We start from the raw sequence: 15687 nt of genomic DNA on the forward strand, positions 1-15687 counted from the left end.
TTAAATTAAATTTTGTGTTGAACCATGAGCTTCAGTTAAATCTTGCAAAGTTGTAATTCCCTAGAGGACACATTACTTACATCCAACCTGTGGGTACAAACAATTTAGGAACATCCTTCGCAAAATACCTACATTTTAACAACTCAAAAACACTTGAGATAACCCAAAATACTCAAAATAACCCCACCAAAAAGGAAAACACTACAAAAAAAGCCCCAAACACCCAAAAAGTATGGTTTTGTTAATATTAATTGGGAGTAGTTTCACTGCAAGAATGATCTTTAATAATTCCTGGGACTCGTCGTGCTGTGGAGATGGGGTATTTTACTCACTACCTCTTCAAGTTGTTTTGATAAGGCTGATGAGAGATGAAATAATGTATGCTAAAGTCATTTGGCTAGCCTTGAAATCAAAGCACTGGAAACAAAATCTAGCTGCAAATCACTGGGCTGTCACTCTTTGAAAACCTGTTATACAAACGACTTTAACAGTTTGTGGGTCACAGGCAAGGTTAAGCATCATCTTGCACGGTGCACATTTTGATGATAAAACACAGTGTATTTTTTTTATTGGAATGGAAGTGTTACAGTCAAGGGTATCGGTGTGGGGGTTTGATTTCTTCCTGTAAGTCAATCGCTACTCCACATGAGCAGTTGGCACAAGGTTTAGAAGGACAGATGCCGAGGTATGCAAAGCGAAGTGTTTCTCGGTTGTTGTATGGAGACTACCTGGTCTGTATGTAGAAACTCCAAAACTGTTCCAGTTTTAAATTTATTTCCAAGTGAGAGTACCTGTTTTTGAGAAAGACTGCCTAGAGCCAATACGAATATCAGTAGGTAGTATTTTGGTGAGGGGCTGAAAGAGGTTAAACATTAAAGCTTTATTCCATTAACCAACATCTACGTTTAACATTTAAATTATTGTTAGGTAAATGGTGACCTTGGGATTTTTGATTTTAAAATGACTTTTTCTTGCAGCTTTTCAGGTTTAAGAAATCACTGGGGAGAAATGAGTTTCATAATGTTAATTATTCGCTTTGCCTAATCTCAGGCGTGTTTCTTCCTGAAGAACCGAACATGAGGAATGAGTAGCACAACAATGTTAATTATTCGCTTTACCTAATCTCAGTCGTGTTTCTTCCTGAAGAACCGAACAAGACTTGAGAATGTGGACTGAGTCCCCCCAAAAAGTGTCATTGATAATTCAGTGTGGATTGAGTCCCCCCAAAAAGTGTCATTGTGTGTTTATCGGTAGTGGCCACTAGGTAGAGTTATACTGTCCAGCTTACGATGGAGTGAAACTTGGCTGTGTATACAGATGAAGGTAGATTCAGAGAGAAATGAAAAAACATATTCCTCAGAAGAAATTTCCAGAGATTTTTTTTGATAGGAAAAACACATTTCCTCAAATAATATTTCTGTAAAATTCCTTCCGAGCCAATTGCCACTTCATATTTTTGATGGGTTTAAATAGAGCCGTTTAGATGGCAACTCACCTCCCCAGTACTTGCTTACTGCTCGTGCTGGTTTGGTTTTTTTCCTTCACGCTACAGTTGTTGGCTATGTGGGGAGACAAATGACATTGGAAGGGCTCTAGAATAAGGTGGTGGCGGTGAAACCCATATGAGCTGAAGAAGTAGTAGTAACAACAGGGTTTTTTCTCATTTTGGCTGCAGTATAGGTAGTTCCCTACATAGTTAAGTATAGAGAGCTGTGAAGGGCAGCAGAACCACACACCTAGATTACTTTTAGTTTAAACTTCAGTTTCCATGTGCTTAATGCATTTGACGATAAATTATCATATTTCAAATCTAGATGTGACTAGTAAAAACCATCTGTGCTGATTAGACTGCAAATAATTGGACAGAGAAAAAGAACCAAGATCAGAGGAGATATGCAAACAAAGATTCATGTGTGTAACTTGGATTGTGAGAGGTTGGGGAGTCCAGCTTATTGTATGATAAGCAGCCTGAGCAGTAAAAAAAATGTAGATGGATAGGGAATGACCTTTTGATAACTTAATGTGGACTGGTTTTGCTGATATCGGACAACAGACTGTGGCTCACTTTGTTGGTAGCTCACTTTGGTGTTGGGGATTACATTAGATTTGTCTAAATTTAAGGAGCAATCGCTCCTGAAGGCCATTACATCCCATCCGTGCCTGAAGTCCTTCATATGTTTTAATGTTTAGCTTCCTTACGCGAGAGTGTGATATAGTTTGGAGATGTTAGGTGGCTTCTCTGTCGGGGAAGGTTATGAAGTTGTTCTGTATCATTAGTCAAAACTAAAAGTCAGTTGGCAATCCCAAGGAAGAGAGTTGTCTCTGAGCTCTCCTCAAGAATTTGCCCAGGACTACTTAGGCCATGGCAAATGGGCTAACCAACAGAATCGTGTAAACATTTTAGTACTTAATAAGGAAGTAATTAAGTTTTCTTTTTCAAAGTAGCAAACTCTCATTGCAAATGTGTGTCTGATGTTTGGAGCCATTAATTTATTGAGTGCTCTGTGTCATGTTCCCAATTTTAATGGCTGATTCAGTCAGCAATGGAGTGAACTATTTCCATTTTATCTAGATGCTTTCTTCTAGCTGTGAGGCTCTGTTTGCAGAAGTCGAATGGTTATGGCACTTGCTTTGTTATACTTGTACTCAGTGCCTCAAAATGGAACTTGCATGTTCAGGGCTGGATTTCAGAGTGGAAACCATAAGCTTCTTGCTTGTATAACCACATTCCAAGGTTAGTCTGAATAGCTGAGATAATGAATTTGGTCTTTGTGCATTCTTAAATAGATAGATAGTTTTTCACATATGTGATTTTTTTGCTACAATTGGACGCTTTCCTTGGGAGCTGCCTAATTCCAGGCTGCACAGTTTATGCTTTGTTCTCTTCTCCCATGCCTTCGACAAGAATAACTTAACCAGATTTCAATATAGGAATTGTGGGCTGCTAAAGGACATATTGTGTTACTGCTTAATGCTGTTTAAGTTGATCAGTGGGTAATATAAAATCTATGTTTGAGCTGTTTTATGATGAAAATATTATTTCAACGGAATATATGGTAAAGTCATTGAACAATGATCTTATTCTCAGAATGATGGCACAAGGCATTTTCCATATACCAGAAATTAGTGGAGCTGCTCATTTTGTTATTGCAGGCTTCAGATATAAAGCTATTTTTAGCCTTTTCTAAGCAACTGTGCAATTTTTTTAAACTGCAGAAACTAATATCTTATTTCTTTCTTTCTATTAGGACCAGCAGAAGTTCCCATGATGTCACCCAATGGATCCATTCCCCCTATTCATGTGCCTCCCGGTTATATCTCACAGGTATGCTTCCTCAAGAATTAAAATGCATATAAAAGCGACAGCTTTGTTCCATGTAGAAAAGTCTACTTGGTTGAAGTTTAATTTAGAAATATTAATGGAAATGGTAATACACACTTTAATACTCCTTCTCTTTGCTGACAGTACAAGGACATATTTGCACAAGTGAGAAAGCTGTGCGTATGGATTGAGCCTGTGCATGCAACTTCTCCCCTGTTGTGAGAGCGAGAGAAGTCCATGATGTTAGGTGATGCCTTAAGTTCTAGTGTGACAGTCAGACAGTCAGAGAATGGCAGAAGTGAGAGAAGGAGCCACTGTAGCTATAAAATATGTTGTTGATCCTCAGTATCTCCCCAGCAGAAATCCTGTGGCGGTTTTGGTTTGTTTTTAAGAATAGAGGTGATTTAATTGTCTATTTATGGAAAAAATGGAAAAAGCTTTTCACAAAGCTGTTAGGTTTTGGAACTCTTGAACAGCTACTGATCATCTTTGTAAATAACTGCTTCAGATTACCAGATAGTTTGTGTTCCTCCAACCTTCTGCAGAGCTTAGACTCTTTCTGAAGTAAGGAGAAAAAAAAGTTGTGAACAACACAATAAATGCAATAATTTCACCACTTTCCCTGAGTCCTGGACTGGACTGAAAGCTTCGTTAAAAGTATACCAAGCGTTTCAAATATCCTTGTTGAATAGCATGAGAACTTCTGATACATATATTTTGGCATCTTGGTAAGCAGAAAATAGATGATGTCCTGGAATCCCTTCTCCTCCCCAGGAAACATGTGAGCTTGTGTAATTCTGAAAAATTGTGGATGGCGTCATACTTAAATCCCACAAAATACTGCAATCGGTCTGTGGTATTTTAACTTCTGAACAGAGTGAAAACATGCCTCAAGTGCAGGGGACATTGTTAGCCTTCCTAGGGGAGAGGGCAGGATGGCAGGGTGGTCCAGCTTCCTCCTGCTCCTCAGGCACCCAAGGTAGGTGCTTGGGGTGCGCTTTGAGAAAGAATTTGCAGTGCTGTTTAATACTCCTCACACGCTCACCTGATTTAATAAACTGCCCCATATCATACAGAGGGATTTTTTAAAGATCTACTCTTCCTTTGAAACAACTTTAACACCTTCTTATTAGTAAAATATTTCTCCTTGTTATTTAAAACATTTATACCTCTCAGCCCCTGTACTGAGATAAGTGGTTGGGTATAACTGAAACGCTTTCCAAAACAGAGTCATGAAATCTTCCGGTTGTATCTCTATCTGAAGCCAGATACTCTTCAATGCTTTTTGTGGAGCACCATAATAATTCCACTAAGAAAGCCTTTAAGTATTCTCTTAATTAAAAACCAAACAAACAAAAAAAAACCCCACACCAAACACACCAACCCCAACCAACTTCTGAAGAAATTTTTCCAAGGAGCTGGAAATATGTTGTAAAGTTTTAGGAGAAAAGCGCTGTATTCGGTGCTTTTCAGTAGCAGAATGTGTGTGTTCTGCTGTGTGATGAGTGAGCCTGTTACAGTTCAGGCTGCTTCATATTAACTGGTAGTTGAAAGTGCATGGTAATCAAATCAGTTCTTACTGTAATAAATGCCCCTGCCCTATTTGCTCTCGCTTTCGTCTACTGCCGCCTATTAAGGACTGTTTTATGATAAGCAATGAGAACACGACTTAAATTTAGAGTGGCAAGGGAAAGGCTGTAAAGCAAATTAATGCACTCTGAGATAAGAATCAAAATATTTGCTTTTTTGTTTGATTTGACCCCCAAACATACATCTAAGAGTCAGGCAGAAAGCAGATATCCCTGAGGAGAAGTAATGGTGCATATTTAAAGAAGGTATTTTCATTTTCTTCTGCCAAGCCTGTTGGAGCTGCGAGTATTAGCCTTAAATATTACCTTAGTTATCTACTGATTGCAACCCTGGATTAGAATGATGCTTTATTACCTCTTTGGTATTGTGAAAATGATCAGCAGAAATGGGCAGGAGGTTGTGTGCCCTGCAAGGTCAGCTCCACTGGAAGCTGGATGAAGGACTTCAAGGACCACCCAGTGCCCCATCCCTGGATGTCTTCAAGCCCAGGCTGGATGAGGCTCTGAGCAACCTGGTCTAGTGGAAGGTGTCCCTGCCCATGGCAGGGGGGTTGGAACTAGATGATCTTTGAGGTCCCTTCCAACCCAAACCAGTTTGTGATTCTATGACCATATTAGCAGTCATGACTAGAAGCCAGGATTGTTGATGTTAAGGAGATGTTCCCAAGGATGAAGCTTACCCAGGGTAGGAAAAAATCCAGGGAAGTAATAGAAGACAAATACACACCACCAGTTCAGATCTTTCATGCTATGGTTTTGCTTTCAAAGACTGGTTCCATACAGCCAGTTATTTTGCATTTCCTTTTCAGCAGATGAGCCTCTGTGCACCTCTGGCAGATAGGAGCTATCAGACCAGAGTTCATGTCTCCGTAATTTTTTGTTGGCTAAGGGTTAGTTAAATATAAAAGAGAAACAAAAGTGCCTTGCTGTGCTCTTGGTGGACAGTATTGCTGCTGTGAAAGTTAATTGTGGAAGGGGGCACAGTAGAGAAATTTGTATTAAATGATTGCACAGTCAACAGTTTTGGTTTCAGCTGTTGGACACGGAAGGAAAATGAGGGATCTGTCAGGACCTGGGCACAAGCTGTTAGTGCCCCTTCCAGTTCTGAGCTGCGGGATGGGGCTGCTTCCCTGCAGCACGAGTCCTGCGCAGCAAGCTAGGACCATGTTCTCTGCTGAGGTGTCCACCGAAGCCACGTGCCCTTGGGATCTGTGGTCCTGGTTCCTAGAGCACTCTGGCTCCCTGGTGTCAGTGCAATCTGAAGATGAAAGAAGATGATTTGGATGCCAAGCTATTAAATTTGGGATGTCCTCTTGAGTGGTTGTGGGAGATGTGTGTCTGGGAGGAGGGAAGGAGGATTTGGGCTGTTCTAATGAGGACAACTAGAACAATGGAAATATCAAAAAGCACAATCATGAACTTGTTAGCTTAGGGCTGTTGGCTGAGGGCTGCTCTCTAAAATAAATCTGGATCAATTCCACTGGAGTTTGAGGGATTACTCATGTGTAGTTGGATGTGAAAATTTGGCATGAAACTCCACTTTTTATTTACAGAGAAGTTAATATGTGGTCTCTGCCACAGACATTTTAAGGCTAAAGGACCAACTTACTGGTTGGAGCACGAGGTATGCACAGAGCGGATAAGACTCCTTTTGTCAGGAGGTAACGCTGGGGTTGTGCGTTCTGAAGTGTGCAACTCAAGCCATGGTCCGGCAGTTGAGTGTTCCTGCATCCAGCATGTAGCACTGGAGAGAACTAGAGCGTAACATCTACAAAGAGGAAAGATTTAAATGACATTTCAAGTGGTAGAAAATCCCTTCCAGTCTTGGGATTCAGGGTTTTGGTTTTGCGCACATCCTCTACCCTAAGAGGTGCTTTCCAAACCGTGTTTGGCTAGTATAAGCTTTTAGCCACAGACTTTGGTTTTGTGTGGCTTACTGCTCACAGAGCTTCTTGGTGTGTTATGTAGGCTGTGACCAATCGAGTCATCCTTTAACAGGATGATCCTCCCCATCGCTCTTGTCACAAGGAAGGTTGTGCAGATCTTACGCTCGCGTGGAGCAAGCCATAACGGGACGATCCTTTAAAGTTCATGAGCATTGCCGTTGCCCCCGAAGATCATTCTAGATTTCAAATACCCCAGCATTCTTGCCAGGATTGTAGATGTTCATCTGCCTGTTTTCCAGGTTCAAGTTACAGATTTAATACTGGTACGTGATGGATGGGAAAGATAGTGATTCAAACTTGCCAGGGCTGGCATGAACTTGGATTGGCATCCTTAATAAATTAAGTGAATAAATAAAATGTTGACATCCAAGTTCCTTGCAGATGAGCTCATTCTGTACTGTTTTCTGGTACAGATTGATTTATGAATGAAGTTTCAAATTAGCTGACGAAATTCCCAAGGTGTTGGATGTGGCCCACCCAGTGGCCATGCTCCAGATGTCCTTACTGAATCTAGCACACGAAGTTTAAGTGAAATAAGAAAATTCTTTGAAAGCAAATGGAAATTAATTCCATATTACCATATTATACCCATTCAGTGTGTGTGTCTTACAGAACAAGAATGATTGTATTCCTTTAACTGGAACCCTAAAAATAGGTACAGTTTACCTGTGCAAAGAATACATGCCTGTGTAATATTAAATTTCAGTGGAGAAAAATAAGACAACATGGAACAGTGATGCACTTTGAATATGTGAATTATCTCTAGTTCGATTGAGTTTTCATTGCTACAGTGATATCTTTAATGTAAACCAAATAACATTTAAACTGGTATTCTCAAAGTATGGCAACCGATGGGGGAGGCAGTTTTATGGTGTATGAGTAATGTTCATCCAGGTTCTCCTGCAAGATCATCTCTCATCCTCACTCAGCAATTAAGCTACCAAAAATATGGGAAAAACCACACGGAACTAGGCTATAATAATACTGCAATTGAGGCGGCATGCCAATTACACCAGCAAGCACAAAAAATAGCGGCAAAAGACAATTTACCTAGTAACTGTTTGAGAAACACAAAATAATGGAAGTTAAGCTCTAGGAGCCAGATGAACAGAGAAACTTATTTTCTGTAAGTATAGACTGCTAAAATTAGTGAAAGCTATTACTTTTAATATTCCAGTTGTATCTAGAGACGTCAACAGTGATTAGGGTTTCATTGCTTCTGGGCACTGGAGATGGCTTAGCAGACAGTGTGTTTCCTGATGAATTTATGATCCTTATGACAGACCGTTTTAAGCAGATACAAAGAATTGCAGATTCTTCTTTTAAATAACAAAATTTAACCTCTCTGTTAAGTTATGTGATTTACACTAATGGTTCAAAAGCAATTTCCTCTGTTTGATGAATTGAAAGCATATTGTCTCCCAGAATGGCACTACTATCATCTACCCACTGCCACTTCGACAAATCAAGATTTTGCATATAATGTTTAATACATGGGATTACCAATTTTATGATCTGTTGAAGACAGAATATCATATATAAAGATCATATGTGCAGCCTCAGAAATTTACATATAAATCTAGAATTCCTAGTTTAGGGAGAAAATTCCCTGTAGTATAGGGAAATAAATTATTTTCGTTCAAGGTCCCCTGTGTTTGTGTTCATTTGGAACATGTGTGCATGAAGCAACAGGAATACTGTCAGTATTTGTGGCCTGGGAGGAAACAAATAAAATACATTAATATTAGTCTCTTAGCTTTTTGATGAAAGTAATTTGGAAGGCTGGCTCATCCCCTGATTTCTGGCTTTTCTCTCACTACTGCTGGTATTTTATAGCTTCATCTGGCCGGATAATTTCATGGGAAAAGGTCTTTGAAGGAACTCTGAGCTTTCTTCCCAGCTTTCTAGAAGATAGTTCAGTAAGAGCAACGCAAGTAATTTTAAATATGGGTTTACATTGTGTGCTGCTGCAGAGTACAGGCTTTCTGTCTGAATCTGTTCTTCAACATAGTCGTCTTTCACTAGGGCACAAAATACACATGTAGACTGGTCTAGATGCACAGATAAGAGCTTACACCCACCTGGAAGACTAAAGCTGTCTTTGAGGCTTGGGCTAGTTAAAGCTATGATGAAAACTTTTCACATCAATATGTAGGAACTTGCTATCTCAAATTAGCACAGGATCCCAGTCTTGGCGGGTTAAGGCCAACGTTACTGTACGCAGTCCTAAGTAAGTAATTCTGTTCATCAAATACGTGCTAAATGGTAAAGGATTTTCCTGTTCTCCGAGTTTTGGAGTGCAGGTTTCAGACCTGGCACCAGGATAAGAGATGCTGTGGAGGTTTAGAACCGGTAGCAGAGATGGGAGGCCTGAAAATACGGCTTTTACACCAATGTGATAGTCTAAATCTCTGAGGTTCAGCTGTCTTTAGAGGATTCTTTAAAGTCTTTGAAATTTAGAGGTAGGAGATGCCAAATTTCTAGCTGAGGTTGTAAATTTAGGTGTTAGGATCAAGTATGTTAAGGTAAATAATTCCTATTCTGGTTACTCAGCATAGCAAGCAACAGAGCTTTTTAATGCAAAACATCAATTGCAAGTGAGTGAATTAATTTTCTATAGAAAACTTCCTTCTGTAGGAGGCCAGCCAGCCCACAGAAACTCTTGTGTCTGCGGTGGCAGCCCATAGACAACAGGTATACATTCATAGAACCTTAGGATGCACGTGGCCTAAGGAAGGCATTAGGTCCACTAATATTGGTTGAATTTTGCCCTGTGATGACTTGCTCAGCTGGCGCCTGCATCACGGAGTGGTGTTTGCTGGAGCATGACTGTGGATATTGCCTCCTAGACAGAGCTCGTCCCTCTGCAGCAGTCAGCAGAATCAGCCGTGTGCCCGTGCCCTTACTTCCCTTCTGGATATATCAGCATAAACACCTTTTTTTTTTTTTTTTTGGTGGGTTAGGCTAAGACAGTGTGATGTGATAGCGTAGGGGTCCGTAGCGGGGTCTCTTCTGCTAATGCTGCTAGGGGGGGTTGGGAATAGATAACTCCAGGTAGTGTTGTGTTGGTGGCAATCAGCTGAGAGTAGCAGCATCTTACGGCAGGTGCCCTTGATGCACTTTCACGTATCTCATACAGCACATCCCTCAGGTATATTATTCCATCTGCGTGTCATCAGTCAGTTGAGAAGACATTAGATTTTGAGCAGCCCATTTGTTGTATGTAACCAGATCATATTCCGTCGTGCTCTTCTACCTTACGCGCATCGACACACAGAGGCAAAGGGATAGTAATTCTTCTTACGCCGTTGTGCTTTTATGTTCCAGAAATGGCAGAAGGTTTTTGAATAAGCTTCAGGAAAGGCTTGGCTCCTAAGTCTGGACTGAAATTTGGCTGGTTGACTCTTCTCCGCAAATATAGCTCTGGAAAAATTATAAGCTGAAAAACTTTTTTCAACCTAAGCATATTTCCACCTTCTACATCTGTTTTTACGTGCTTTGACTGTGGCATTTGGGGCCAAGTTATGCATATTCCAGAGTTGATTTGCATGGATGTATAGACCAGCTCTGAAGCAGAATAAAACCTTCTGCCCTATGATTTGTCTTGAAGAGATACCTGTTGTGAACAGAGCAATTCTTTTGCAGACGTGTGTCTGCGCAGTGGGCTCCTGCAGAGCAAATGTCTCTGTGTGCACACACAGCTTCTCCACGGTAGCAGTGCCAGCTCATTTCCAAGTGTTACCAACTCCGTGCTCACTCAGAGGGCTGCCAAAATCAGTGGTAGGAATTTTATGTGCAGTAGGTAAGGTTGGTCCCCATGAGTACTCTTACTTTGGTGCTTTGTGTTTCTTTTTTCAATTGTTTTACTCCCTACATACAGGTTATTTGTTTTGTCTCTTAGCCATATAGTTATCACGAGCAGCAGTTAGTCTCCCAGTGATTAATGTGGCTGTCTGAGACTCCAAGAAAAGTCACACCACCACTGTGGTTACTTGTGCTGATATTCATAGATCACAGAATGGTTTGGGTTGGAAGGGACCTTAAAGCCCATCGAGTTCCAACCCCCCTGCCATGGGCAGGGACACCTTGCACTAGACCAGGTTGCTCCAAGCCTCATCCACCCTGGTGAGTAAACCAAAGGACTCATGGTTTTCTAATGGGAGAACAAACCATAAATAGGGTTGTTTAAAAACATGTTTGGTTTAGATGCTTCATAAAGTGCTCATTTCCCTGCCTTCCCTTCCAGGTGATAGAAGACAACACCGGTGTTCGGAGGGTGGTGGTTACCCCCCAGTCTCCGGAGTGTTACCCTCCTAGCTATCCTTCGGCCATCTCTCCAACCCATCACTTACCTCCATACCTGACGCACCATCCCCACTTCATTCACAACTCTCACGCAGCGTTTTATCCTCCTGTCACTGGACCTGGGGACATGCCACCACAGTTCTTCCCACAGCATCATCTTCCCCCAACAATATACGGAGAACAAGGTGAGCCGGAAGGAAGGTACTGGCATTTCACACCTCTGTTCAAGTTTTAAGGGCTAGTGAAACCAAGAGTAGAAATGGAGAACTTGCAGAGTGGCTTTGTCTACAGGGATGGAGCCTCCTCCTTTAACACCCAGGGCAAGGGGTCTGTAGCCATCCAGAGTGCAGCAACACAGGGCAATCCTGCGTTGCGACACGAGGTTGCAGAAACAAAACCGATTTTAACCTCGTTCGTAAATACAGCGGGGAAAAAATGGCTCATCCCATGCTCCAGACTAGGGACATGAGTCATGCCGTTTGCTCTTGCTGTGTCACGATGCAGCATTGCACAGAAAACCAAGAGACAAAATGTATCAGCCCTGACTTGGGAATGGGGATGAGTACGGAGGGCTGGATCCAGGCATGGTTTGCCGCAGCAATTTCCAGTGGGAAAAGCCGAATACCGCTTCCTGTTGGCTGTAATGTTCTTTCTGACCCCAGCCCTGGTTTTCCAAGAAACAACAGGCATTTTCTGTTTGTTATTCTGGTTGAGGCTGGGCAGTAAGTCACTGAAAAGCATGTCTGATACCAAAGGGTAGCATGGCAACCCTAATCAGGCCATGAGTAAATAATTGCAAGAAAAGGAGTGAAAGGGGCATATTTCTGTCTGAATTATGTGCTGTCATGTCTCTGCCACCCTGGAGAGAAGTCTTTGTGTAATCTGAAAGAGGGTGTTAACCAAAAAAGTAATCGGCAAAGCTACTTGAGATGTTTAACATGGAAATCACTTCAGGATTTACGGTTTTCCATTATTGCTCAACTACCTGGAGTTAAGACCCTTTCCAAAGAAAAAGGTTTAAGCTGTGTTGCTAGAAGTGAGATACTGTTGGAGTGGGAAGGAAGAGGCAGAAAGAGAGGGGAAGTAGGGGGAGGTGTCTGTTGATACGACCTCTTGGAAGTTTCTGTTGACCCACAGACCTCACTTTCTGCTGAGGAATGGAGCCTTACAGCTGACATTTAGCTGCAGTATACTGTTGGGGAGGAAGTGGGAAGCTCAGGAAACCAGCAAGATGGTGTAGGCAGACAGATAACGTAGGGGAGGGATTTTCCTCTTGAATAGGGAACCAGGACAGTTTGCCAGATTGGTTGACAACGTCTTGTGTGTAAACATGTAGGGTGCGAGGTGAGCGTAGAGCTGCTAGGTAAGTAGATGTTGAATATTTCTGTAGCCTGGAGATAGTAAGAAGCCGATTCACCTTAAAAATAAATAAAACCAAAATCCTTGGTTGCTGCAGTGGAATGACCTGTACCTGTAACACTGCAATAATTGAAGTGGTGAACATCGTACTGCTGAGGGGTAATCCACAGCTTCCCGTTTGCTGTACAGTGCCTTGGAAAAAAAATTGCACTTATTTGTAGCATGCTGGTTTTGAGTAGTTAGTAGCTGCAAGAAAATAAATGTGATCATGTAGCTAGATAAGGAAAGATAAAGACCAAGGTGCACTGAAATAGCAAAGAAAGAAAAGCTGGCTACTTGCAACTACTTGGAAAGTTATAATACAGTATACATAGCAATCTCAACATGAAACTAGCTGGATAGGGTGTATTGCTTCAGAAGTTTGTGTGATAACTTCTGAATGGAATTAGAAAAAAATATGCAGAACATTAACGGGTATCAGTTGTTATTTTGCTAACATAGGTAAAGCTGTTGTTTTGGGCATGACTTTGTTGACGTTTCAAAGTGGAGCGCAAAAAGGGCTGAACTACAGAGAAAAGCAGAAAATATTCTGATTCCTGCCTTAGAGTTACTCTTGGAGGAGGGAAAGGGGGATTGCATTTAATGATGTGTATCTGAAGTGTACATATGATCTTTATGATATTTCTCAAGCTTTTTTTGATAGTTTAACTTACCCAAAGCTTCCACTTCAAGCTGCACTTCTCTTTAGGCAGGCACAGTTGACACAATTGGAAAGTCTATTTATACTGAGAAATTAAATTGCAAGTAATCAGTGATGGCAGCTTGAAACCAGGACATCTCAGCTTATTCTGGCCAGTCAGGCCCTGGGGAAGAAACTGCTAAATTGCTGTGAACTTAGGAAGGCTTTTTCCTAAATACCAGTCTCCCTGGGTGTTTCCCTGAAATCTGTGTCCCCGAAACATGAAGACAAACAACAAATGAGCACACTTTAATATAATTTAAAAAAAAAAAAATTTGATCAGTCCTGCAGTGAAACTTTTTTAAGAAAAAAGCCTTTGGTTTGTTGTAAAATCTGTCCAGGAAAATCTGGTGCTTTCATTTAGAGATGGTCAGGAATTTTGTTCTCTGAAAAAATTCAGTGATCTTCTTGTTCTGTGCTAACCTGGGTGAATTCTTTCGTTTCAGAAATCATACCACTATATGGGATGTCCAGCTACATTACCAGGGAAGATCAGTACAGCAAACCACAGCACAAAAAACTCAAAGACAGGCAGATTGATCGCCAAAACCGTCTGAATAGTCCTCCTTCATCCATCTACAAAAACCATATAGGCAGCTGCACAACTGTATATAATGGTTACGCGAAGAGCCACAATGGAGCAAGCAGCGGAGGAGGCGGCGGGGGGGCTCCAGCAGTAAAGAAACCAGAGCGCAGAGCGAGAAGCAGCCCAAAGTCAAATGAACAAGACCCACATGGTAAAGACAGTTTTATTTATTTTTAATTCCTTTTTATTGCACCTTTCCGCCTGTATATGGATCCAGTAACTATGCCAAAAACCACTACCACCCACACATAACGGCAGTGTTAATACAGTGTGAACTTAAATACAACTGTTGAGCTTGCTATACAATATTTGTTTTGTAAGATGAACTGGTTGCCTCCCCATCTTTCATGACTATTCCCTGGTAGATTCAGCTTCATTCTGGTTTTATCTGTTGGAAACAGAAATGCATTTTATGGGTGAGCTCGTGGGTTTATTTTGCTTTTCATACAGGCATCTTGGCACTTCACGGAAATCCTTATGGACAGTTGAGCCATAACCAAAACCTGACTGCTAGGTACCACTATTTTGCATCTTCTAGGTATATGTAGTAAACTTAGCAGTTTAGAGACAATTGCTGAAAACCCAAGTTTGTTTATGTGGAAGTTCAACGGAAGTGCTGTTAGTTGAAACAAAGAAAACTGAGAAGAAATTGCTTAATCTTAGCCATTGGAATTAGTGACCAAATCCGGCTACTTTTGAAAGCATTTTCTTCAACTTTTTCAAAGGCTTATCATTAAAAAAATTGAAACTTTTACAATAAAACATTAGGTTATTCATCTAATCAAATCTCATTTATCACAAGCCATTCGGCACATAGCCACTTTGACTTAAATTTAACTCAGTAACTTGTTATAATCCATTACACCTTTCAGTCTTTCTCTTTGCTGACTGCTGCAACTGCAACTGGCTGAACAAACTTTTGCGTAGTAAGCAGGCTTACACCTGGCATGTTCAGGCTATATATAATGTAGCACACTTTGAGATTTCTTGTGTGAATTTAGGCACACAGCATAGGCTGTTTCTTCCCAAATTATTTGGGGATGTATTGGTTGATACCTGGCAAACATGGCCATACAGGTAATTAGGGTAAGAGTAAAAAGCAATCTGGGAACAGCTGACAATTTTGATTTATGCTGCTAAACAGCAGTGTGTTTAGCATAGCTGAGAAAAGGAATGCAACAGAAGCAACAAGCAGCAAAGCACTTCAAACTTGCACTTTTTGGGCATCTGTATCAATTCAAGCCTGCTAATAGTTAAAAATTTGAAGGTGCTGTGGGGCTGCGTCCAGAACTGAAGAATAGCCTGGAAAAACTATTTTTTATATATATATAGAAAATAGAGATGGAATAAGAGTCTTTATTTAGAAAAGCTACTTAGCCAAAAATCTCTTAAGAGGGAAGTAGGAATGTATGAATTTAGAGTGAGGTGAGGGAGAACTGGTGGTGATGGGTTCATCAGCATGAATTCCTTAATTGGGATGGTGATGTGTTCTGCAGCACATGGTTTCATATCTGGCTGGGTTGGGGGTGTTTGTGCAATGGTAGCTGGCATGCTTATTTTGGGTGTTTAGATGTGGAAGCAATCCAGCGAGCCAGCTCCTGGCAAGCTGCTGTCACCGAAACAGCCGTGCTGCCTGCCAGGGAGCGGCGCTTTAGGAGCTGCACAGCCGGAGCGGAGCAGACCCTTGCACGTCCTGCATCCTGGTTGCCGCAGGGAATGGCGTTCATCGTTACGTAGCATGATGGCCTGGCACAGCCGTGGCTTTCCGTAGGGAGTGGGCTTTTTGGAGGCAAAGCTCAGCGCTAGGAGCGTGGGCAGGAGCTGGCTGCTGGCAGGGGGGC

The 15687-nt window shown here is 41.4% G+C and overlaps 1 protein-coding gene across 1 annotated transcript in view; it reads left to right on the plus strand.

Annotated features, from left to right (window-relative positions):
• Positions 1 to 3248: 3248 nt before the first annotated feature.
• LOC104514247 (fibronectin type III domain-containing protein 3B-like) overlaps positions 3249 to 15687 on the plus strand; it is a gene marked incomplete at its 5' end in the record, with an annotated part of 53800 nt that continues 41361 nt past the window's right edge. The window contains 3 exons of the mRNA XM_010157867.1: positions 3249 to 3325; positions 11104 to 11347; positions 13707 to 13997. Of these exons, the coding sequence (XP_010156169.1) occupies positions 3249 to 3325; positions 11104 to 11347; positions 13707 to 13997 (612 nt within the window). The remainder of the gene's footprint in view (positions 3326 to 11103; positions 11348 to 13706; positions 13998 to 15687) is intronic.

This window comes from Eurypyga helias, unplaced genomic scaffold (genome assembly GCF_000690775.1).
Source record: "Eurypyga helias isolate BGI_N326 unplaced genomic scaffold, ASM69077v1 scaffold4788, whole genome shotgun sequence".
Classification (NCBI taxonomy): domain Eukaryota; kingdom Metazoa; phylum Chordata; class Aves; order Eurypygiformes; family Eurypygidae; genus Eurypyga; species Eurypyga helias.